The sequence below is a fragment of the Ursus americanus genome, chromosome 22 (genome assembly GCF_024610735.1).
Source record: "Ursus americanus isolate L20-20 chromosome 22, mUrsAme1.1.p, whole genome shotgun sequence".
Lineage (NCBI taxonomy): Eukaryota > Metazoa > Chordata > Mammalia > Carnivora > Ursidae > Ursus > Ursus americanus.
Genome location: NC_142148.1, coordinates 25143817 through 25170381, shown reverse-complemented (window position 1 = coordinate 25170381; position 26565 = coordinate 25143817). Strand labels below are relative to the sequence as shown.

The 26565-nt window shown below is 44.7% G+C and overlaps 1 protein-coding gene across 6 annotated transcripts in view; it reads right to left on the bottom strand.

Annotated features, from left to right (window-relative positions):
* Window positions 1-26434, bottom strand: part of COMMD7 (COMM domain containing 7) — a 68919-nt gene extending 42485 nt beyond the window's left edge. The window contains exons 1-9 of one of the 6 annotated variants that reach the window (XM_045806938.2): window positions 26264-26432; window positions 18637-18687; window positions 18441-18543; window positions 9816-9872; window positions 9697-9734; window positions 9148-9238; window positions 8780-8829; window positions 8343-8391; window positions 6340-7811 (exon numbers count right to left, since the gene is read on the bottom strand). In XM_045806938.2, coding sequence (XP_045662894.1) covers window positions 7735-7811; window positions 8343-8391; window positions 8780-8829; window positions 9148-9238; window positions 9697-9734; window positions 9816-9872; window positions 18441-18543; window positions 18637-18687; window positions 26264-26347 — 600 coding nt within the window. In that variant the 5' untranslated portion in view covers window positions 26348-26432 and the 3' untranslated portion in view covers window positions 6340-7734. The other 5 variants (XM_045806934.2, XM_045806948.2, XM_087853666.1 and 2 more) reach the window with 5 other exon arrangements.
* Between the last annotated feature and the right edge of the window lie 131 nt (window positions 26435-26565).

Sequence of the window (26565 nt, the reverse complement as noted above, 5' to 3'; positions counted from 1 at the left end):
ACCAGCCGAGGGCCATTGGGCAAGCTATGTAATCTCTCTGAACCTCAGTCTCCTCATCTGTACAATGGAGATCATTTATAGCTCGAAGTCAGGGTTGCTTAAAAGCAGTAAAATAAGCCAATATATATAAAGCACTTAGGCAGTGCCTGGCATAAAGAATCACTCAGTAAATGTGGGCAATTATTAGTTATTAATACTCATGGAACACCTGTGCTGAAAAGGCCTTTAGAGATCATCTAAATGAACTCCTACATTTTACAGCTGGAACTGAGGCAGGAAAGAGGAAGGTCTCACTGGAGCTCTGTCCAGCCCTCCTAAACCCAGAGCAGGACCCAGTCGACAGGGTCCCCTTCCAGGCCACTGGGGAGAGCTGGTGGAGGCTGCTGGGAATCAGTTCATGTGCTGGCAGGATCCCAGCCTGGACTTTCCAATGACTTGGAGCCCGACAGAGTCCCAACATCTTGGCTCTGTTTCCGGCAAAATCGTTGAGCATATTTTAGGATCAGCAAAAACCCACAATGCCTTTGGCTGAGCACTTTTCCTCTTCTTGTTGAAGCCCAGGGGTATTTTCTAGGAAATTGAGTCCATCTGTTTCTGATTCATTTGTACTTAACTCATCACCAAGCTGTTTTGTAAGAGCCCTTTGATGTGAAAGCCGCCTTATCCCATAAGCCTCTGTAAGCCTTTATTTAGTCAACAGTAGGTAAACGGTCTCTCCAAAGAGGCCAGAGGCAGCTTCTTGATCTCCCTCAACACAAGGGCCAGGGAAGAGAAAGTGTGGCCCTGGCACTCCCCTTCCTTGGGCCTGTCAGGGCCAAATGACAGCTCCTGAGTCTGGCCCAGCCTGCAGTGAGGCCTCCCCAAGCACTCACGGCCTCTCCTCTGGGGCCGGTGCTCCCCCTTGTCCACCATGCCCAGCTTGTCCACATGGATTTATGATTTCCTGTGTCTTGCCTGGGTTTCTTGAACTTGATTTCAAGTTCCTCGATGATGAGAGGCCAGGTCTCCTAATTCACTGTGCCCCTGCCATTCCAGCACCATGCCTTGTACACAGTTACAGGGGCCATTACTTCCAAACCAAAAATCTATGGAAAAGATCTCACAAGCTTTCAGGGCTCCCAAAGGGACAAGGGGGCAGAATTTTGAAACTGCGGCTGCCATATACACAGCAAGCAGCTAAAAGAACCACTGACTGAACTGCACATAGAAGAGTACAAAGGGAAGAATCTGTCTCCACCTCTGACATCCAGACAAAGCACTCCACAAGTCTCAAATCTGCCCTGTTTCATATAGCAGGATGGAAAAAACCTGAAGAACCCCCTAATCCAACAGATGAAACTCTTCACTAAATTCAAGGGTGACTGAATTGTAAGATATTCCTGGAGGAAGCCAAGCAAGGTGTTTTAAGGGATGTCCCTAAATTTCAAGGCTCCACAACCCATGATCCAGAAGCATCTCTGTCAGAGGTAGACTGGTGGCAGGGTCCCCGTTGGGCTGGTCATCTTCTGTGTTTAAAGATTTATTCAGGGGTCTCTCAAAGGCAGGGGATGGTGTATGTAATCCAGCAGTTCTCAAATTGGAGCATATATCACCATCACACTCGGAGGGCTGGTTAAAACACAGATCACTAGGTCCCACCCGAGTTCCTGACTCAGCAGATCTAGAGCAGGGTCTTTTTTTTTTTTTCCTTTTTTTAAGATTTTATTTAATTACTTGAGAGACAGAAAGCATGAGTGCGGGTAGGAGCAGAGGGAGAAGCAGACTCCCCTTGGAGCAGGGAGCCCGATATAGGACTCGAAGCCAGTACCCCAGGATCATGACCTGAGCTGAAGGCAGACGCGTAACTGACTGAGCCACCAAGGGGCCCCTAGAGCAGGGTCCAAGACTGTATTTCTAGCAAGTTCCCAAGTAATGCCGATGCTACTGGTCTAGGGACCACACACTACTGGTCTAGACAGTCCTTCGGTCCTGGGATGAAAATTTTAGGGGAGGGGTGTAGTGACCCAGTGCCAGTGATTTTGTTTTATTTCTCCTTTTCTCTGAATACTAACAACCCAAAGATGGGTGATAGTGATGACAATGCACCAACCACTCTGAAGCAGGCCCTGGGCTTGGTGCCCTACAGAGACCACCTCACTCAATCCTTACAATTACTAAGGTAGACACTCTCAATTTTACAGATGAACCCAAAGGTACACACAGGTGAAGCAAATCTCCTCAAAGTCACACACAGCTTAGCACCGGAGCTAGGGCACAGCGGGTGGCCAGCGTTCTCACAGAACAAGTGTATCCATGAACACAGATGGCAAGAGGCAGATTTGACGCCTGGGTGGCTCAGTGGGTTAAGTGTCGCCTTTGGCTCAGGTCATGATCTGGGGGCCCTGGGATTGAGTCCCACCTTGGGCTCCCTGCTCAGCCGGGAGTCTGCTCCTCCCTCTCCCTCCGCCCCTCCCCCAGCTTGTGTGCTCGCTCTCTCACTCTCTCTCAAAATCTTTAAAAAAAAAAGAAAAATATTATTGGAGATGTTTCAGTAGGGGTTAGCTTGTGTAATACTTCCTAGTTTATGTTAAGTTCTGTTAAAACCTTGCCAATTTTATGGAATTTTATGGAATGTGGATTATCTCTTAAACAAATAAAAACCCTTCCTAGTTGCAAGTTAGATGACCAAGGCTCCAAACATCGCCCTGTGACCCCATGCAAGCATAACCTTTGGTGTGTCCTTCTCAAACCTGGTGTAACAACTCCCAACTCTGAGGGTGTCCTGAGCTTCAGATGAGATGATGGATGTGAAGGAAGGAATGCCGGAAACTATACTACTATTCTTGATTCATAATCATCAATGCAGGAAACCACCCCATTTCACTGATCAGCAGTAAATGGACAAAAACAAAACACCTGGATGTGTCCATACTATGAATTACAAGCCAGGTATAAAAAGGAAAAAACTCCTGATGTGTCAATAACATAGACGAATCTGAAAAACATTATGCTAAGTGGAAGAAGCTGGGCACATAAGGGTTCATAATGAATGATTCTATTTACATCCTGGAAAAGGCGAAACTATGGGGACAGTAATCAGGTCAGTGGTTGCCTGAACTAGGGGGAAGGCGAAGGGACTGACTATAAACAACATGAGGGAACTTTTTGGGGTGACGGAAATATTTTATACCTTGACTGTGGTAATGGTTACATGACTATATGCATTTATCAAAACTCACTGAGCTGCACACTTATAAAGAGTGAGTTTTTAAAGATTTTATTTATTTGAGAGAGTGTGAGAGAGCGAGCACAAGTGGGGGGACTGAACCATCCAGGTGCCCCAAAAAGAGTGAGTTTTACTGCATGTAAGTTATGCCTTAATAAACTTGACTCCCCTCAAAACACAAACTACAGTGCCATCCAAATACAAGGTATCATCCACCAGACATTACCTTCCACAGACATTCCCAAATACTTTTGTGAAATATCAACAATTGCAAAAACAAAAAACAAAAAAACCCCAAAACCTGCAATCCAGAAAAGACCAAATATGCTTCAGGAAGATATGTTGTTGGGTTATCTGCCTTTTGGAAAGGCCATTTCTACACTCCAGGAAATGCTCCTGTGGGAGGCAGCTAGCTGGTCCCACTGTGGAGCAGCTGACCACTAGGGCTGTTTGGGGATTTTCCTTGTCATTACCAGCTTGGGTTTTTTTGGTTTTTGTTTTTGTTTTTGTTTTTGTTTTTGTTTTTAATCACCAGAGTAAAAAGAAACTCTGTGTCAGAACCAAACAGTGAATGTTTCCCCCACCCCAACCACGACAGTCCTTTTTCCTCCAGAGGATACAGGTTATTTCTGGTTGATCTTCTCTTGGCCTGACCATTGCCATCTTAACACTATGCTCCAAAAGCAAATAAAATACAAAATAAGAAAAACCCGCAGCCAAAAACTAGGTTAACCGACAACAGATTTCTAAGCAGAATCGGTACAAGAGTGAATCGATGCAAAGATGAAGTGTGCACAGTAAGGAAGACCCTGCTCAAATCCCTCAGCATTGCAGCAAAATCCCTACCCAACAGTCTACAGGCCCTGATCAATGCCCCGGATTCAGTAGATTATATTTGTGACAAGATCCCAATACAACAAAGTGACTGGAGGGGTTCCTGGAGTTCATAATGAAATCTGAACTAGAGGAAATGGGAGTGAGGATATACTTTCCTTCTGCAGTAGAAACAGAGGTGCGGAAAAGACAAAACTGCACGCAGCTTATCACCACTCCCACAGGAACCAGTGGAGCTCTGGCCCACAGGAGGCGCTCCAAGAGCGTTCTTGGAATCATGGAGCAAGGAGCTCAGTAGCTGGTGGAAGATAGCCCTTGGAAGATGGATGGGTGCCCGGCCAGACTGGCTTCCTTATATCTATGATCTCTGTTAAAACTAACCAATGATCAAACTAACTTCCCCAAATTTACTCTTTTAAAGCTAGGTAGATTCATTAACAATCCTGCCACGGAGGATCTACACTGACCACAGGACCTGTGACCCGATGGGGGTGTGGAGGACTGGAGCTCAATGGTTAGGGTTACTGAGCTGAAAAACAAGACTTATCAAGAAGCTCACAGGCTAGTGTGGAAGAAATCCTCGAAACAATGACAATAATTTGATAATGAACAGCTCACCGTTAGTTGAGCAGGCATTATGATCTGCCCAGTAGCCCTGTGAGGCAAGGACTATACCCATTTCACAGAGGAGGAAACTTAAGTTCTGAGAAGTCAGGAGCTTGCCTGAGGTCACACAGCTGGAAAGCAGAGCAGCCAGGACTGGAACCAAGCATTCTGACTCCAGAGCCTATACTCCTGGCTTCTTTAGATGTATTAACAGAGACCAGAGATCTCCTTATTATGGCCTGACGATGTCAGGGGAAGCCCTCATAAGTGCCCTGGATGCTACCTCTCGAAGGATGGACACGCACTGTAGATCCAATGGGAGAAGAGGCAGATGGCCTCGTGGCTTGGCAGCTGTCAGCAGACTGGTAGACCAGACACTCCTGTACAAGATACATGGCAAGACGCAAGAGAGATGGAGGGGTAGAAAGCATAGGCAGGGTGAAACTGGGGGGGTTTGTTGTGCTAAGAGGTTTGGGCTTTACCCTGGATACCATGCAGTCATGAGTGTTTGGATCTGTCTGCTGACAAGATTTGCCCATAAGAATGCTCACACAGGAAACAGGTCAGACTGCAGAAGCTATGAGGTTGAAGACTGGGGTGGGGCCATCAGGAAGCTGCTGCTGTGATCCAGGCAGGGCAGGAAGGCCTGAATTGGGCAGGGCAAGGAGCTCCTTGGTCAGAATCTGTCCAGTGGCCAGATGGGTACAACTTATGGATTATCCTGAGACCAACACTGGATGGCTTGCCATGCTGAATCCATTTCAGGTCTCTCAGGATCCCTTCTGAACTAAAGCAGGATACCCATGGCTCACAGGGTAGCACTGACCTCTGGCCACTGACCAGCTTCAGGTTTTAGGACTCCATTTCCCTGAAATAAATAAAATCTTTATTATTATTATTTTTTTTAGGTTTTATTTATTTATTCGACAGGATAGAGACAGCCAGCGAGAGAGGGAACACAAGCAGGGGGAGTGGGAGAGGAAGAAGCAGGCTCCTAGCGGAGGAGCCTGATGTGGGGCTCGATCCCAGAACACTGGGATCACACCCTGAGCCAAAGGCAGACGCTTAACCGCTGTGCCACCCAGGCACCCCGAAGAGTTGCATGCTCTTCTGACCGAGCCAGCCAGGCACCCCTATCCTACAGTTTTTTGGGTTTTTTAAGAAGATTTTATGTATTTGAAAGAGAAAGCGCACAAGCAGGGGGAGGAGCTGAGAAGGACAGAATCCTCAAATGGATTTGATCCATTTGATCAGTCTCTCGATTGATCATGCTCGATCTCATGACCCTGCTCGATCTCATGACCCTGAGATCATGACCTGAGGTGAAATCAAGAGCTGGACACTTACCCGACTGAGCCACCCAGGAGCCCCAATTCTGCAGATTTTAGACTTACCAAGTCTCCACAATCATGTGAGCCCATCCTTGAAAATCAATATCTCTATGGTTCTGTGAATATGCTACAGCCACAGGAAAGAATGTACTTTTATGTACTCATATGGAAAGTTCTCCAAGATATATTAAGGACAGTATATACAATGTATAATCATCTGTGTAAACACCAAAAAGTAAAAATTTAAATTTCTATTGCTCATATGTGGGAGGAAAACCCTCTGGAAGGATATTTAAGGAGCTAACAGCAGGGGTTATCTGTTGGAGGAGGGCAGTAGGGAAACCCAGTAAATGGGAGAGAAGGTAGAATCATCTTTTTTATTCCTTTTTACATTCTGATAAATGCACATATTCTTTGACCCAGCAATTCCACACCCATATATTTACTTTACAAATATACTTCCAGACATGCACAATGACATACAAAAATATTCAGATGCAGAATGATTTATATGAGAAAAAGAATGGAACCAACCCAAACACCTACTAGCAGAAAACCAGTTAAAAAAATCACCCATTTGAAGAAACACGGTGCATCTGTTACAAAGAAGAGCCCACTCTGTTTGTGTTTGTTTTCCCCTTTCTCTGTTCAGATGTGGAATGATCTTCAAGTGAAGTAGAAAAAACGCAAGACACGGGATGCCGTGTGTACACTATACCACCACTTGTGTGGGAAGAAAATCAAACGCTATGCCTATATATTTGCAAATGCAAGAAATATGTCCGGAAGAACACAGAATAAACTGTAACAGTGGTTACCTGGGGAAAGGAACTAGGTAACTGGGGAATGGGGGTGAGAAGGGATTACTTTACAATGTACCTTTTGAACCACATGCTAGATGGGGGCCTAAAGTCATCAGAACACAAAGCACTCATGCTTTTCATGATGTTTTTAACCCGAGTCTTCCCTGAACTGCTCTTACAAATTCCGCTTTTGGACCACAGCTAATTTCACTGAAGACTCAGGGCCTTCACCAAAACCAGGAAAATAACAGTTGAAGATTAGAGCACTAGCGCTCTGCAAGGCAGATGACTCTTTCATCCATGCAGAGACACAACTGGATTCAGACCTTTTCCTTAGAACCTTTTTTTATTCATCATCTAACCAACAGAGAAGGTCAGCCTGAACCAAAACAAGCTAAAATAGTCTCATTACAACACAACAGGGCACAACCCAAATGAGGACAGAGGTTGGCCTCAGTTCTTTTCAGAGCAGACCAAGCAACATTTATACACAGGTGCCCCATTAAAAACTGATTAGCAATGCACCACCACCACCACAAATGCAGAGTGCGTAGAAAAATCGCTGGGGGCTCCCCATGTGTGTCAGCCATAAATAAGCCCTTGCTTTTCTGAGGGGAGGGTGATCGGTGTGCATCTTGATGGCACCGATCTGTTTACTCTGGAACTTTGATAGGGAGGTAACCACTTACTTCCTCCCGTGAATTTGAGATGCAACAGCCTGTTGGAATATCTAAAAAGTGTCCTGGGAGATAGGTGCTGGAGGTTCCCTCACAAAGAATTCAGAGTAATTGTATAGGGCTCTTTAAGTACTTAATCCTGTTGTTTTCCAGAAACCTTTGCACCTGGGCTCCCAAGAAGCAAGCAGGGCCCTTATCAGCACCCCACAGGCCTGTGGGCAAGGTGCCTCTCAGAGCAGCCACCCATGGAAGAGAAAGGGGCAGGGAAGGGCCAGAAATCAGCTCAAACACTCCATGCTGGCTCTGACTCGCTCCATCTCGTGCAGGAAGCTGTAGAACTGAGGCAAGGTTAATTCTGGGGAGAGAAAATTCAGCTTCAGGTAAATGTTTCCAACTCCACAGAATCATCCAAGAAAATGAATTTCCACCCAGAGATTTTTTTCTCTTTTTCTTTTTTGACTTAGTACATCTAAGCAGCTCTTGATGGGTAATCGACCATAATAAAGAACTGAGAGCCTTGAACATGGAAAGGTTCTCGGCTCCATACAAAAGTGGAGAATTTAAAAATGGCATAACTCCACAGCACAAAGAGATGAAAGGGCATTATTCAGGATGTTCAGCACGACTTTGCGGCAAGAGCTGCTTGCTCTTCAATCTTCGCTGTCCCTTCTCCCTGCGCTTTCCCGTTTTCAAAGAGGCTCTTCAACTGTGGGGTCTCCAACCTGCTGATGGCTTATTATTTATGAGAGGAGAGGCAGTGGAATGGCTACTCCACAGCTCGCGTATGACTTTTTTCTAGAAGAAATGATTTGTGGTGCTTCATGAGCCCACGGACTGAAGAGAACATGGAAAAAGTGAGAAGGCTCAAACAGGAATTCAGACTCACCTATGTACAAATTTTCAGTTTGATTTCCTTTCTTAATCACCAACTTTAACTGATTTAAAAAAATAAAATAAAAATTTAAATTAAAATGATGACAACAGGGCAAAGAAATTCTTGAAATCCTTTCACTTAAACATCAAAGCATCCAGCTTCCGACTTGAGAGTCAAGCAGGTGCAATCTGGATCCACAATCACCAAAACTTCTAACAATTCTTATGATTATAGAACAATCAAGCTTTTAAGAAAATTATCAGGATCCTATTAATCTGACACCCGGGATGTTAGTGACCATATTTTTGGCTGACAACACTGCTCTGAAGTACACAAGGCACTTCAGTGAACATCCACTTAATTGGTCTTTTTAGAAAAATTCAATGTCGATTTAATAATTTTTTAACCAAGTCAAAAATCTATCCATTTTTACAGATCTGGAGACTTACTTGTAAAAAAATACTTCCCACTTTCTCCAGTTCACTGCTCCCAGATGTCACTGTGACACAAAAGAGAAAAGTAGTAAGTGACAGGTTGACAACAGACCTACTCTGAACACCCTGATCTTGCAGGCTGTCCAGCAGAAGCCGTGTAGGGATGAGAACGAGGACAGCAAACGTGCCGTTCAGGAAGTCAACTTATAGAGAACCATGGATAGAAACAGCTGCCAAATGCCAGCGGCAATACAGAGAAGCAGCTGCTGGTCCCAATTGTCTGTGAGGACCGAGGACATATTCTCCCATGGAAACTATCCGAAAGCATCTGAAACCCCACCCTACAGCCCCCAAATGATCCGGCACTGGCTCTAACTAGTTACCTCCAAATTTCCACTCCATATCTATAAGCTGGTTAATCATCAGAGTCTGTCCTATGGCCCATCGAGCAAGGGTGGGGGCACTCTGCTTCCACTGAAACAAAAGCAAAAAGCTGAAGAAGTCATAAAAATGGGGAAAATGCCCCCTCTTCATTCTGCCCCCCAACACAGCAATGTTTAGGATTTATACAGACAAGGGGAAGAATGCAGAACCAAGGGCTCAGCCTGTATGTATAGATCTGGGAGACAGGGGTAGTAAATAGGCACAGAAGACGATATAAATGTTTTCTTTCATTCCAAGATTTAGTCCCAGGTTGTGACAAAAACTGCATGACAATTAAAGTCAGTCAAATCAGAGACAAAAAATTAGAGACGCACTGAACAGTGCCGTTTAAACACTGTATGTATGTCATTTGCATGAAAGCCATTAAGCTGGGGAAATAACACAGAATGATTGATGGTTTTTCCTTAGTCGGCATTTCTCATTTGTTTCTTTTCATGAAATAAAAGCAAACAATCTTAATTAACCTTGATTAAGAGGAATTATGATACCTTTTCAGAAAAGTAAGTGGCTTTCTCCTCACTAAGACCTATAAGAGAACAGAAGGAGACTTTAACATAATAAAGAACCACCAGGCCTGTCACCCTGAGCAACCTTGGCAATGACCTACCAAGAGTTATGAAATCAGCCCGAACCTGATCGGCCGTGAGACTCTTCTTCAAGGCACCTGGAAACGGGAGAAATCAGTTAAAAAGGGCTTATCAGTTAATCAACTGGCAGTAAGTATCAATAGACACAACTGATATGACAGAGAGGACAAAGGGGATACACAAACAACGTGGCTACCTCCAGGAAAATGTCAATCCAGCCGTGGAGCAGAGGCACTTAGGAAGCAACTGGAGAATGGGACAGCATGGTTTGTTTCTTGTACAACACAAGTGTTTACCCCTCCAGAAAGTACGAAAGAAGTTAGAGAACAAGAAGGACTTTATGGACTTGGGGCTGGAGGTACCTGATGTGAGGAAAGAGGCCACAGATTTCCTGGAGCCAAGTCGGGGAGCTCAACGTCAGGCTGGGCCTAAGGGCAACAGCCTAGAGCTGCTCTGTGCAATACAGAACCACTGAAGATGTGTGGTTATCTAAATTTCGTTTATCTCCTAGCACTAAATTTTAAATTAACTAAATTAAATAAAATTAAAATTTAAAATTCTGTTCCTCAGTTGCACTATTTCAAGTCCTCAATGGCCACACAGGTCCAGTGGCCACGGCACTGAGCAGTACAGCTCAGAGACCATTTCCATCTATTTAGATAGTTCTGTTGGACAGAGCTGCCATAGAAAATCAGCTTTCGGGAGGTAAACAAAGATGGACTAACGGTTGGCCTCTACAATTCACAAGTCACTTCCAGAGGGGCTGGGCAGAGCTTCCCCTCACAAGCCCGGAGAGCACTCCCCTGTGGGGGCCCGCTTTGTTCTGCTTGCGAGGTCCAATTCCTGAAAACAAAGTGTTGCCAGCAATCTGGGCTTCTCAATGTTTAACTGCGGGCTACAGCCTAGAGTCACAATTTGGCAACCGCTTTAAAATTTTCCACTTCTTAGTCTTCCAGAAGATGACTAATTAAAGAATAAGGAGACATCCACCACCATCCAGGGAAGGCCCTGGAGTAATATCCTAAACCCAACTCCCCACCCTCAGCTCACTCCTGAAAAACAATCCTAAAGGCTGTTTGTCCTCGAAAAATAAATCATGTAAACAAAGGGAGGAAATCTTTTATCGCCAAAATCAGACTGAGCAAGGAAGCCATAGGGAAATAAAAAAGGCAAGACACAAGGAAACCTTGGCCATAAAGGCCCTCCACGACGGCCACTTCCTAGCCAATTCAATTCATTCGTTAACTACCACATGTACAGCTCCTTAGCGTGTTATCTAGCTCAAATCCATTATTTTGCTCGATGATCCCGAAGTAGTCTGAAGTGGGGATCACTACTGAAACCTTTAATTTACCAGGAAACTAAAGATAGGAAAGATTAAGCTTTTGGGGAGAAAATCTGGCAAAGCCACAGTCAACAACCGCACTGCCAAGAGGTCCCCAACAGAAATGCTCCCGAGAGCATGTACGTGCGAAGCTCTTCAGCAACGTTGGTCGTGAAGACAAACGTCAGAGACGGTGCTGGCTTTGGGGCGTCCACACGGCAGCCTGGACACCCAGGTGATTTTGTTAAAACCTGCGTCTGTCAGACCGTGTCTCTGCCCTGCTCAAAACTCTCTAACAGCTCCGCCTTCACTCACAATAAAATCCAGAGCTCTTACAATGCCCTGCAGGAACTGGCTGCCTCGAGAGCCCCTAAGCTCTTCTCTCCCTCGCTTACTCAGCTTTTCCTGTAATATGCCGGTCGGGTTCCTACCTCCTGGCATTTGCCCTTGCAATTCTGTCTGCTGGGGACACTCTTTCCCAAATCTGCACGTGGCCTGTTCCCTCACGTCATTCCGGCCTCTCCTTGAATCTCACCTCCAAAAGGATCCCTGGCTACTCTATTTCAAGGGGAGCTGCTCTTCACCGGCACCTTCTACTGCTGTGCTTTTCTGCAATGCATTCCTAACCACCCAACTTCATGGGACATATTGAGTGTTGATTTTTCTACCAGAATATCAGTTTGATGAGAAAAAGGACTTGGTCTGTTTTTGTCCATTGTTGTGTCCCCAGCCATACTTTAAAAATATATTTAGGGGCGCCTGGGTGGCACAGCGGTTAGGCGTCTGCCTTCGGCTCAGGGCGTGATCCTGGCGTTATGGGATCGAGCCCCACATCAGGCTCCTCCGCTATGAGCCTGCTTCTTCCTCTCCCACTCCCCCTGCTTGTGTTCCCTCTCTCGCCGGCTGTCTCTATCTCTGTCAAATACATAAATAAAAAATCTTTAAAAAAATAAAATAAAATAAAATAAAATAAAATAAAAATATATTTATATCATGCTAGGCTTCAAGCCCTCGGTTAATCAATTAATCTTCCTTTCTTTTTATTAAGATATAATTGACATATGGGTGCCTGGATGGCTCAGTCGGTTGGGCAGCTGGCTCTTGGTTTCCTCTCAGGTAATAATCTCAGGCCCTCTAGCTCCACTCTCAGTGGGAAGTCCGCTTCAGGCTTTTCGCTCTTCCTCTGCCCCTCCCCCTCCCCCCTCAGCCCTGCCTGCCTGCTCTCTCTCTCAAATAAACAAATCTTAAATAAAAAAAGAGAGAGAGAGCGCTACAACTGACATATAACATTGTGTAAGTTTAAGGTGTACAACCTGTTGGTTTGATACATTTACATATGGCAATATGATAGCTACTATACCATTAGCTAGTATCTCTATCACATCACATAATTATCATTTCCTTTCTGTGGTTAGAACCTTTAAGATTTTTTTTAAGGTTTCTATTTACTTTTATTTGAGAGAGAGAGAGACAGAGACAGAGCAGGAGGAAGAGGCAAAGGGAGAGGGAGAAGCAGACTCTCCGCTGAGCAGGGAGCCCTACCCAGGGCTGCATCCCAAGACCCGGAGATCATGACCTGAGCCAAAGGTAGACGCTTAACCAAATAAGCCACCCAGGCACCCCTAGAACCTTTTTTTTTTTTTTTTTTAAAGATTTTATTTATTTATGTGACAGAGAGACAGCCAGCGAGAGAGGGAACACAGCAGGGGGAGTGGGAGAGGAAGAAGCAGGCTCACAACGGAGGAGCCCGATGTGGGACTCGATCCTGGTACGCCAGGATCACGCCCTGAGCCGAAGGCAGACGCTTTAACGACTGCGCTACCCAGGCGCCCCACCCCTAGAACCTTTAAGATCTAAGTTCTTACTGGGGTGCATGGGTGGTTCAGCTGGTTAAGCATCTGCCTTCGGCTCAGGTCATGATCCCAGGGTCCTGGGATCAAGCCCCACACTGAGCCCTGCATCAGTCTCCTGCTTGGTGGGGAGTCTGCCTCTCCCCCTGCTCATGCTCTCTTCTCTCAGGTAAATACATAAAATCTTTAAAAAGATCTAAGCTCTTAGCAGTCTTGAAGTTTATAATACAGTATTGTTGATTATAGGTCTTAACTTCTTTTTCAGCTTTCACCTTTGGTGATTCCTTTCTCCTAAGCACATGACAGGCCTGAAGCTTGGACTCTGTCAGACAGAAAGCAAATTACAAGTCCAGGTCTAGAGTCCCCAGAACATGCCACTTAGGGAAATATGAGAATGTCCTCCTTTAAACACAGATAACCATCTGAGATGGTTTATGAAGTCCTTGAACACCCAATTTCTACCGAATAGTTGCCTTAGGAAACCCTTATTGCCATCAAACACTAAGGGGGACAAGACAGAGGTTTATGTCCAGGGTGAGGGTTTTACTTTTGCCAGGAAACAGTTGGAAAAGCTAATATATTATTCTTTTAGCCAAAAATCCTCATAAGCTTATTCAGTGTAATAAGGGAAGTCCAAGGAACAGAACTAAGCATTGAGTAAACCTCCAGGAGAAGGAAGCAGATGGGAGAGCGGATAAGGCCTATTCAGTTAGTGATTGCTGACCAATTGAATCCACTTCCCTGAGGCTCATGGAAAGACAGAAATCATAGTCACTGCACGTGCATTTACTGAGGACCTGCTAGGTGCCAGCACTATGCTAGCTGCTGGGAAACATCAATGAACCACAAAGACAATGTCTGCCCTCATGAGGCTTACATTCTATTGGGAAGCAAAAGACCATAACTATAATGAAACAAGTAAGGAAGCCATACAGAGTACGACTAAAAAGTGCCAGAGAGAGAAGTAATAGAGTGGGGTGAGGTAGGGAGTCCTGGGAAACTCAGCTCAACAGATTAAATACCATTTGTGACTACTGTTCAATGCTGATTATTCTGTTTTTGCCCAGCCAGAAAGAACTCCTTTGGGAGAGAAGGAGAGTTATCACCTTTTCTTAAAAAACAATCAGTTACCCACAAGGGCCAGATATCTTGCTAAGTAATAAAATAAAATCAGGCTTAAATAGTAGCCCTACAGCCAAGTTATCTGTAATCCAGGAGTTATCTGTGTCTAGAAGACAATCATAGTATTAGCAGCAGTGCACTGCCACTTACTGAAGTATTTCACATTTAGTATCTTTCTCTATTCTTATGATGATGTGTGAACTCCTATCATAAGCTCTGTTTTCTGAGGACACTGATTCTCAGAGAGGTTCAGTAACTTGGCTCAAGATTTCTAAGCTGTTAAGTAGCCATGGTGACAAGTAAGCACACAAGGGCCATCCAGCAACCAAATGCAACGTGGGGGCCCTCCCTGGATCCTGAAGACAGCAACCAACTACAGACAAACAAAGTGCATGAGACAATGGGGACATCTGAACAGACTGCATATTTTAATTTCAGATACGATAATGGCATTGGGGTTGATAAGGGGGAAAAGGGGCCTTTATCTTTAGAGATAATGACTAGGTATTCAGAAATAAAATGATAGGACCTCTGAGATATGCTTTAAAATAATCCAGTTTGGACAGCAGTGAGAAGTGGGAGGGGTGTAGATGAAGCTATCTGGCTATGGGCTGATAACTACTGAAGCCACGTGTTTTTAAGAATTACATACTAAGTATAAAAGAAAAACATTAAAAAACATAAACAAAAGCCACTGGGCATCATGCCAACCATGGGAGGTACTGGCCCCAGCTCTTCCACTGTAAGATCCTAAGCAAGTCACTTCCCTTCTCTAGGGCGCTGTCTCTTTATCTGTAAGACAAAGATTAGACTAGATCAGCATTTATAAAAAGCTTTTACCTGACCCTCTCCCTGCAAGAAGAAAGAGTAGGAGGGGAAGAAGGAGGGGGAGGAGAAGGAAAAGACGGGTTTCATGGTTAACTGTTTCTCAGATACTGGATAAGCAGGTTTCTTTATTGCGGGACTTTTCAGAGCCTGAGATATGTTAATGAATATGTCTCTCAAGATTCCAAGGCTCGGGTAGTGGGAGAGGACAGTACTTCCTGTTTCTGGCTGATCACAGAAGCCTTTTCTGGATGAAAACACCAATTTGGGGACAACTGACCTGGAGGGTGGTGGCTCCCCTAGCTCTAACAAGCTGTACTTCTACGAAGAGGCCTTAGTGCAAGGCAGGCCCAGGATGCAGGACAAGGAAGAGGGTGAGGACCTGGAGGCCCCTGTATTTCAGATGAGAGTCGGGAAGCCTTGAACACCACACCGAGGTTTACGGACCTCAGCATGGAAGTCAACAGCTATGAGGTCCAACATGATCCCAGTTGTGCTGCAGGAGTGTACTCCAGGCCAGGCTGGAACCAGGGATGGAAGGGAAGCAGTGGAGATGTTACTGCCACAGTAAGGCAGGAAGGACTAAGAACTTGTTCTGGGCTGAGGAAAAGAAAAAGTGACTTATAAGCTACATCCTCAGATGCTTACTCCTCATAATCTGAGAAGGCACAGGACTGAAACTAACTTGAACTATCAATACATAAAGCTAAAGTTTAGCCAACACCGTCTTAAGTATTTTGTATATATTAACTCATCCATTTCTAATGCCACAACCATACTGCTCTTATTACTCTTTCAGATAAGAAACAGGCTGATTTGACCGAGGTTGAATAGCTATATAGGTAATGTGACTAACACTCAAATCCATATGCACCTGCAAAGCCCACCTCTTGAATGATATGCTATGAGTTCCTCAGGATTCTCTGCACCTACAGAAAATGATCTGCTATAAACAATGACAATGAATCTTGCCTGAAAAATATATACCCAACATCCCCTGGGAGGGTCACAGGATCTCCCAAGTTCAACTCATGCAGCATGTACTAAGCATCTGCTTTATGTCGTCACTTCTCTTGTAACCTTGGCTCAGGAAAAGAAGTACAAAATCCTCCGGACTTCAAAGAACAAGCTCTCGGTTAAAGCCACAAAATAGACACATGTAAAACAGCATGAACAATAGAAAACTGTAAACGATTACAGTCCAAAATGATAACTGCAGACAAAAAACTGCTGCAACAGATACAAGAATTACACAAACAGAGGATGAGAAAATTTCAGAGTTGGAAACCTCAGGATATTCTGATTCGAGCCCCCTGATTCGAGAATCTCAGGAGCAAAGGACAGGCAAAGGAAAGGACCCGCACTAAGATATGGGAAGGCACCCAACAGGAACAAACAAATTAAGCCCCAACTTTCAGTGCACCACTGGGCTGAGAGCTTGGGAAGATCAGTCCATTGCCAATTTGTAAAATGTGCAAATGGGAATGCTGTTTTATCTCCTCTCAGCCTGGTCAACACAGATTGACTCTGAGACCCGCCTCGAACGTCACCTCTCTTTATAATAAAATGAACTTTTGACTGAATTGCCAAATTAATTCTAGCAACTCTTTAGACAGTGTGCAGTCAAAAATAAACAATTAAGACAACCTGTAGTCCTTCCACCCAGATATAGCCACAGTTAACATTCTTTTTTTTTTCTTTTTTCAAAAATAGGATTGCGGTAGATAGTTGTTTTTTGTTTTTTTTTTTAAGATTTTATTTATTTATTTGACAGAGATAGAGACAGCCAGCGAGAGAGGGAACACAAGCAGGGGGAGTGGGAGAGGAAGAAGCAGGCTCATAGCGGAGGAGCCTGATGTGGGGCTCGATCCCATAACGCCGGGATCACGCCCTGAGCCGAAGGCAGACGCTTAACCGCTGTGCCACCCAGGCGCCCTGCGGTAGATAGTTTTATAAACTATTATTTTTATTGAACAGTATATTGTGAATGATTTTCTGTATCATTACATTTTCCTCATCAGCATCTTTTTAAATTATTACAGAATTTGAAAAATAAGATTAACATTTTACTGAGGTAGTATGTTATGAATATCATTTACATTATCACAATCTTCAAAACAAGCCCCCTCCACATACCAAGAAAAAGCTCAGATTGCCCGGAAAATGTTAGAGAGGGGTTGTTGCTAAGGGTTGGGAGAGATTGGGTATCCGGACAAAGTGACACTACTCAGCAAGTGACAGACCCACATCTACCTAACTCAGGACCATGAATTTTTGACCACCATGATGTTCCCCTGTAAAAACAGACCACAGCGCATGACACTAACCTCTTAAATGCTGGGCAGTTTGTTTCTAATTTTTCTGTACCATCAAAACAGTGCTATGATGGATATCCCTACAGCTAAACCTTTGGGATCACCTCCCTCCTGGCTAGAGACTTTTCCTGATTGCTTGGCAAATTACTTCTGAAACCATCTGCAGCGAAAGACCTTTTTTATTTTCAATCCATCGTGGACTGATATTTTTGTAAAGTACAATGAAAAATTTTTTAAAAAGGATACAAAGTATAAGCCCCAAATGGTTAAAATGGTAATTTTTACATTATGTATATTTTACATTAAAAAAAAAAAAAAAAAGCCCCTGGGGTGCCTGGCTGGCTCAATCATTAGAACATGCGACTCCTGATTTTGGGGTTATGAGTCTGAGACCCACACTGGGTGTAGAGATTACTTTAAAATAAAATCTTTTATTATTTTTTTAAGATTTTATTTATTTATGGGGCACCTGGGTGGCTCACTGGTTAAGCATCTGCCTTCGGCTCAGGGCGTGATCCTGGCGTTCTGGGATCGAGCCCCACATCGGACTCCTCTGCCAGGAGCCTACTTCCTCCTCTCCCACTTCCCCTGCTTACGTTCCCTCTCTCACTGGATCTCTCTCTCTGACAAATAAATAAATAAATAAAATCTTTTAAAAATTTATTTAGTTATTTATTTATTTGTCAGAGAGAGAGGGAGAGAGAGGCAGGCAGGCAGAGGGAGAAGCAGGCTCCCTACTAAGCAAGGAGCCTGATGCAGGACTCGATCCCAGGACCCTGGGATCATGACCTGAGCTGAAGGCAGATGTTTAACTGACTGAGCCACCTAGGCATCCCTTCAAAATAAAATCTTAAGAAAAAAAAAAATACAAGCCCCATTTAAAAAATCAGCATATTCAAAAAATTTTTGCCAAATTGATATAAAAGCTTCTAAATGCTTATTCTCAATTTCTGTATTTACTGTGCAGAAGACCAGATAGCAGTTTGGGGACGGAAGCTGGGATGCAGACTGCACTTCGAGCTGTACCTTTATTATATTTTACTGCAGTTGTCTGTGTACCTGGCTTCCATCCCTGGAACTTCGAGTCCCGCCCATGTCTGGTTCTCTACTGAATGCGCTGGCTCAGTGCCCAGAGCAGCCTGCAGACTCTCTGGACTGGAAGAATTCAAGTAACATCTCTGGCCTCAGCTGCTGAGAGAGGCTACTCACCATTTGGAACCAGGAGGAGGCTTTTCACGATGCTTCTGAGAGGGCCAAGACTGATCTGATTGGTGGTGGCAAACTCAGAGAGCTGAGCCAGAAACCTTTCCACCTGCAGAAAGGGAAGAAACCAGGCCTTCACTTGCTTAGCGTCTCAGGGCTGTAGACCCACAGTCAGAACTCTTCTTATCACAAGGTACATTACCTCTTTTGGCTCAGTCAGGAAGTGGAAAATCACTTCTGTCAAGGCCGAGAACTGCTGTGAAGTGAATAACACAGAACATCAGTAACATTCTACTCCTGGGTCAGTGTGCCCACATCCCATCCAACTATAGACCCTTAAAGAGACAACACACAGGTGTTGATACCTGTCTGATCATCTTAAAGTTCATATATTCACAACACCCACTACCCAGTGTCAATATATCAGTACCACGGTATTGTCTGAGAACCTTGTATATTTTATTGGAACACTTGGGAGATACACATGCATACACACATCTCAAGGGTCCAAGTACACACACATACACACACACATACAGGACCTGAAAGGGAGACCACTGGAAGATTAAAAGTAGTTGCTTTTTTTGGTTTGTTTCTATTTCCACATATTTATTATTCAAACATAAGCTAATCCAAATATATGATTTCTTTGTTTTCTGCCCCACACAAATGTTAACATACTATACCAATTTTTTTCTCTACCTTGTCTTTCAAAGCAGTTATTTCTATGTAATGAGATTTTGGGTGATTTTTATTTTCTTCTGTCTATCCATATTTTCTGGGTTTCTTCCCCACAATAAACATCTTATGTATATGACAAAACAATAAAGTTTACACTTTGTCTACTGTCCTAGAACAGTCTCTTATTCTTTTTAAGATTTTATTTTATTAGGGAGACCTGGGTGGCTCAGTTGGTTAAGTGGTTGCCTTCAGCTCAGGTCAGGATCCCAGGGTTCTGGTATTGAGTCCCACATCCGGCTCCTTGCTCAGCAGGGAGCCTGCTTCTCCCTCTGCCTGCCATTCTCCTGCTTGTGGTCTCTCTGACAAGTGAATAAATAAAATCTTAAAAAAAAAAAGATTTTATTATTTTAAAAGTTTATATACTTTTTTAAAAGATTTATTAATTTGACAGAGAAAGAGACAGAGGGAGAGCAAGCACAAGCAGGGGGAACAGAAGAGGGAGAAGGCGGCTCCTCCCTGAACAGGGAGCCCGATGTGGGACTCAGATCCCAGGACTCTGAGATCATGACCCGAGCCGAAAGCAGCCTATTAATCGACTGAGCCACCCAGGTGCCCTTCATTTTTTTTTTTAACAATAAAATAAAATGACTCTCCCTGCCCCCCATCTCAGTCTCACTGCCCACAGGTGGTTACTGCTAACACCTTTGTGGCCTTCCCAGAATTGCATTTGAATTTAATTTCCTTTAATACAAATGAGATGATAGTGAACCTACACCCTGCACCTTGCCTTTTTTTCACCCAATTATGTATTAGAGATCCATCTTGTCAGTAGATCTAACTGTACCCAGTTTTTAAAAAGATTTTATTTTTGGGGCGCCTGGGCGGCTCAGGTCACAATCCCAGGGTCCTGGGATCGTGTCCCACATTGGGCTCCTTGCTTGGCAGGAAGACTGCTTCTCCCTCTCCCACTCCCCCTGCTTGTGTTCCCTTTCTTACTGTCAAATAAATAAAATCTTAAAAAAAAAAAAAGATTTTATTTTTAAGTTATCTCTACACCCAACATGAGGCTTGAACTCCTCCGAGCCAGCCAGACAACCCTCTACCTAATCTTTTAACAACTGCACAGCATTGAACTGTACAGACTTAGTGTAATTTAGCTCCCTAGAGATAATCATTAGCACCCGCATGTCTGCTTTGTTGTTATTCTAAATAATAACTGCAATGAATATCCTCCCATGTATTTCTTTGTGACATGTGTGTCTGTAAAATACATTTTAAAAATGTATCTTAGGTCAAATGATATATACATTTTAAATACTTTTTTTTAAAAAAGATTTTGACAGAGAGAGCACAAGCAGGAGGAATGGCAGGCAGAGGGAGAGGGAGAAGCAGGCTCCCCGCAGAGCAGGAGAAAACAATGTGGGACTTGATCCCAGGACCTCGGGATCATGACATGAGCCAAAGGCAGTTGCTTAACCAACTGAGCCACCCAGGTGCCCTGCATTTTAAATTCTGAGAAAATGTTGCCAAATTGTCTTGCAATGAAGTTGCATGGATTTGTACTCCTACCTGCCAATGGCACAGAGTGTCTACCTTCTCAAAACTTCATGGATATTCCCTGGAAACATTTTAACCAAGGCTGATCCAGGGGTTGTCTTTCCACAGTACTTATCATATTGGGTATTAGCCTTGCATAACTGCTGATTCTATATAGTAAAAACAAGAAAAGTCAGGGACTAGTTTCAGACGGTGTCCTCAGGAGCACCTGGGTGGCTCAGTTGGTTAAGCGTCTGCCTTGAGCTCAGGTCATGATCCCCAGGTCCTGGGATTGAGCCCCACATTAGGCTCCCTCCACCCTGCTCCTGCTCTATCTCTGTCTCTCTCAAATAAATAAAATCTTTAAAAACCAAAACCAAAAACAGACGGTGTCCTCAGACTATGAGTTTTCCTTTATTTCCCCCTACAACCTGTGGACTGTCAGATCTTTGGTTAACTGTATTTCCTATGTCACCCTGGGACTTTTAAGAAATGGAGCAGCTCAGAAGCCCTCCAGTGGCTTTTCCATTTCCAGGCCTCAGCCTAGCATTCAGGCTCAACCTCCCTGTGAGGCCTCAGCCCCGGCCCCCAATGTCTCCGCTCAAGAGAGGCCTCAACCTAATCTGGTCTGCAGAACATGCTGAGCCCCACCCCCATTCCCATTTTCCAAAACCTCCTTTATCCTTCAACGTCCTGGTGCCCAGACACCATGACCCTCCCAAAAAGAAAGTGACCTACCTACCCAGATTCTTAACTTCTGAGGCTCCCTCTTGGAACCTTGCCTGAGGGCACTTAGAATTTTAAATCTTGATAAGAAACACAGACTCCTCCCCTTAGCAGAGAAGGTTCCTTGTATGCCTTTGCATCGTCACAGAGCTGTAGTTTCTGGAAGTGCACGGTTAAGTATTTGTTGAATATATCTTCCCTGAACACCTTCCCCATTCTTTGCCTTCGTATCTGCACAGCTGTCTATTTCTGGAATGCTCATCTGCTCATCACCATCCATGAAATCAAATCTTAACTATTCTCACCAGTAAATACATGGAAAGATGTTTAAGATCATTCCAGATGAGAAATGCAAATCAGTAAAATAAGGAAATACCACTTTTTAACTTATCAGATCTTCAAAAATAAAAGTTTGATAACACCAGTGCTGGTGAAAGTACCAGGAAACAGACATGCTTGCACTGTTGATGAGAGGATAAACTGGGACAACCTTTCCAGACGGCAATTTGATCTTCGTATCTAATTTTTAAATACTCCTATCTTTTGACCTAGTAATTCCATTGCAGGAAGATACCCTTAAGATATGTTCCAAAAAGTAAACCCAGACACATTTACACAAAGCAATTCATTGACCGCATTATTCATAAAAACAAAAAACTGAAAGCAACTTAAGTGTCTATTAATATAGGGCTGGTTAAATAAATTACGGTAGATCCATTTCAAGGAATATCATATGCAATCCCTTTTGTGTAAAAAAAGATTTTAAAGGACACCCATATATACATACAGGCAGATGTAGACTTTTCTACAAAGATACACAAGAAACTATTTAAATGAGTTTCTACAGACAAGAGAAATAGGTGTATTATTTCAGTTTTATACCTTTAGGGGCACCGGGGTGGCTCAGTCGGTTAAGCATCGGCCTTCAGCTCAGGTCATGACCCCGGGGTCCTGGGATCCAGCCCCACTTCGGTGTCCCTGCTCAGTGGGAAGCCTGTTTCTCCCTCTCCCTCTGCCCCGGGGCTTGTGGTCTCTCTCTCAAAATAAATAAATAAAATCTTAAAAAAAAAATTTAGACCTTTAAATACTGTTTGAATTTTGTGTTGCTTTCATTTACAGCTAGGTGAGAAGATTGCAGACCATTTGTTTTCTTGTTATATTTTTCTCAACTTCCTCTCTCATAACCATTCTAAAACTTATTTTTTTTAATCCTATTCTCAAAGATGCTCATTACCTAGGAACTGGCCACAGGCATCAGAAAACACATCTAGGTGCACTCAGTACTGTTTGGATCTCTGTTTTCTGACCTGCCCTAGCAGATCACAACTTCCCCAGAATAAGAGGCTGTGTCCATCATGCCTTTGCAAACCTCAGTGGGTTCAGTGGCTATTCAGTGTAGAGTAGGCATTCAGAAAAATACCCACTGAGTGAGCAATAAATGGTTAATACCCACACTGATACAACGATTCTTTTTGTCCTTGATGCCTAGGCCTCAGACTTCAAAATAAATTCAGCTAATAGAGTGGGTACTTGGAGAAATCTGATCATCCAACAAAAGGCAGGGAAAGGGCTCTGGTAAATTGCTCACAAGGAAAAAGTTTTCTGTGTTAAAAACAAAGGTAAAGGGGCACCTGGCTGGCTCAGTCTTAAGAGCATGTAACTCCTGATACCGGGGTTGTGAGTGTGAGCTCCCCCACCCCACACTGGGTGTAGAGACTACTACTTAAAAAAAAAAAATAAATAAATAAAATAAAAGTAAAGATCCAGAGTGGGTTTTGTTTGTTTGGTTTGGTTTTTAAATAGGCTCCCAACGTGGAGCCCAATACAGGCCTAACTCATAACCCTGAGATCAAGACCTGAGCCAAGATCAAGAGTTAGAAGCCCAAACTACTGAGTCACCCAGGTGCCCCTGGTGTGTGTTTTAAAGTTATAATATTGAGGGCAGGGGCACCTGGGTGGCTCAGTTGGTTAAGCATCTGCCTTCAGCTCAGGTCATGATCCCGGGGTCCTGGGATCAAGCCCCACATCCAGCTCCTTGCTCAGCAGGCTCCCTCTCCCTCTGCCTGCCTCTCACCGTACTTGTGCTCTTTCTGCCAAATAAATAAAAATCTTTAAGAAGAAGAAGAAGGAGAAGAAAGAAGAAGAAGAAGAAGAAGAAGAAGAAGAAGAAGAAGAATACTGAGGGCAAGCTCTGATTTTAAAGGATGTGGTTTATGTTTTTTCCATAAATACCAAGTTGGAGGTAACCTTAGGGATCCTATCATCCTGTAGCTTCAAAAAAGTTTTTTAGCAGCAGAATCTTTTTTATCCTCCAAATGGAAATCTTCCAGAAAATGCTGCCACATAAACAAGCGAAAACTAAGCTACCTAGTTAGGGAGATCATCTACAAAGCTCTGGTCTGTATATTTCATTCCCCAGAATCTAAAGTCAAGCATCTCGTCCTGAATTCCTGGCTCCACCACTTCCTGGCTGCCTGATCTTAAACAGGTCAATTTCTTTCCCAGAACCATTTTTCTTATCTGTAAAAAGAGAGTAATAACAGCACCTACCTTTTAGGGGTGCTACACATGAAGCACTGAAAACAGTGCCTGCCACATGGTACATGCTCAATAAATGACAGCTATTTTTGTTTAACTGCTCTGTGGTGATTCAGTTTCCTTAATCTGTGAATTGGGGATAATAACAGTACCTACCTCCTAGGGTGGTTCTAAGGAATCAACTACTTAATAATATACATAAAAGCACTTAGAATTGCTGTATGATAAAGTGGCCACTAGCTACATGTAGCTATTAAACACTTGAAAAAGGATAGTCTAATTTGAGATGTGTGTAAAGTGCACACCAGAATCAGAAAAATTAGTATCAGGGGCGCCTGGGTGGCACAGTGGTTAAGCGTCTGCCTTCAGCTCAGGGCGTTATCCCGGCGTTATGGGATCGAGCCCCACATCAGGCTCCTCCGCTATAAGCCTGCTTCTTCCTCTCCCACTCCCCCTGCTTGTGTTCCCTCTCTCGCTGGCTGTCTCTATCTCTGTCGAATAAATAAATAAAATCTTTAAAAATAAAAAATAAAGAAAAATTAGTATCAAAAAGTAAAATATCTGATATTTTTATATGGATTACATTTTATATGGATTACAATACTTTCATATAGTGGATTAAAGAAAACATATTTTGTTTCATTTTTATTTACTTTTTTAAAAAAGACTTTTATTTATTAGAGAGCATGAGTGGTGGGGGAGAGAGGCAGAGGGAGAAGCAGACTCTCCACTGAACTGGGTGCTTGATGTGGGGCTCGATACCAGGACCCTGAGATCATGACCTGAGCCAAAGGCAGACGCTCAACTGACTGAGCCACCTAGGCACCCCTTTATTTACTTTACTTTTTATTTTTATTTATTTTTATTTTCTTAAAAGATTTCATCTATTCAAGAGAGTGAGAGAGAGGGCACAAGAGCCCAATGCAGGGCTCAATCCCAGGAACCCGAGATCATGACCAGAGCCAAAGACAGACGCTTGACTGAGCCACCCAGACACCCTATTTATTTACTTTTCAATGATGTTATTTTCAAGTAATCTCTACACCCAATGTAGGGCTTGAACTCACAATCCCAAAATCAAGAGTAGAACCCAGGGGCCTCTTTTGAATTTTTACATGTGACTACTAGGGGTGCCTGGGTGGCTCAGTCGTTGGACGTCTGCCTTCGGCTCAGGGCATGATCCCAGGGTCCTGGGATCAAGCCCCACATCGGGCTCCCTGCTCCACTGGGAGCCTGCTTCTTCCTCTCCCACTCCCCCTGCTTGTGTTCCCTCTCTCGCTGCTATCTGTCAAATAGATAAATAAAAATCTTTAAAAAAAATGTGACTACCAGAAAATGTAAAATTAGATATTCGGCTTGCAATTTATTTATTCCTGTCGGACAAAAGGGTTTGAGTATGTCTGCATTATAATTTGTGTTACTTTATGAGAAAACAGTTAAGCTGTGGGGGATACTGAGATGGAGGAGAGGGACCTTACCTCCTGGGAAGTTACAACCCAGTGGGGGAAACAGATGAGCCTTTACAACGGTGGTGAGGAGTGTCATTTTAACCTATTTATTTGGGCTGCCTTGGTGCTTTGAAAAGGGTATCCCAATCAGCACAGGATCAGGAAGTTGGCTCACTGGCATTTACTGCTTGAGCAAGCAAAAAACAGCTGTGCCAGCTCCACTACTACCAAGTGTGTGTGCTGGGGGGGGGGGGGGTTCTCCACAGTGAAGGCTTCTTTCTTTGAGGACTACCAGATACTCCCCTTCATTGGGGGGTAGGGCTGTGGCCCTGGCCTCAGGCCCCCACAGTCCCATCCTGGCCTGGCCATTACTATGTGACTGCGGATTACCTGCCTCCCACTCCACGCTTCCCCCACCCCAGGCCCTCGCTGGATGCCCAGACCCCCCCTCAGAACCCTCCATTGGTCTCCCTACTGAACATCTCAGTCCGTCCCTGGCCCACCAAATTCCACAGCTTCCCAAACTCCCACTATTACCTCAGTTCCCCAAACTGCCTTCAGCCTTATCGAGACTCCCCTCGGTTCCTCTGCTAAGACCCCACAAATTCTCGTTCTCAAGACTCCTGGAAGTCCCACCTCTGAGTCCCCACACGCCCCTCCCCGAGACCCCTCAGCTTGCCCCGTAGGCTTCTTGAGCTCCCTCGGCCCCCCAAACTCGCCTCAGATCCCGGATTCCCCTCAGCCTGTCCCCCAATCTCCCCATCGCCATACCGCACACCAGACGCCCTTCTGCCTAGTCCCTCCCACTCCCCTCGCCCCCAGGTTGCCCTCGGCCCACAGCCCTCCCCTCCCTCAGCCCTCGGGACCCACACTGGCCCGCGCCCCGGCCGCCCGGCCCACCTGCGCGCCCAGCTGGTTCAGCTGCTGCATGTCGCCGCCCACGGCCTCGGGCACGGGGTCCTGCGTGCAGTGCAGCCGGCCCATGGCGTCCGCTCGGCCCCGCAGGACCCGCCGCCTCCCAGCTTCCTCCCTCGCCGCCGCCCGCCTCGCCGCGCTTCCGCAGCCGCACTTTCGCCACGGCCGCCGCCGCCGCGCTCCTCCCCCGGCCGGCCCTGGGGCGGGGCGTCCTCGCGGAGCCGCGGACACGCGCGGGCCCCGGGGGCGGGGCGGCCTCGCGGACACGCGCTGTGGGGCACGCGCGG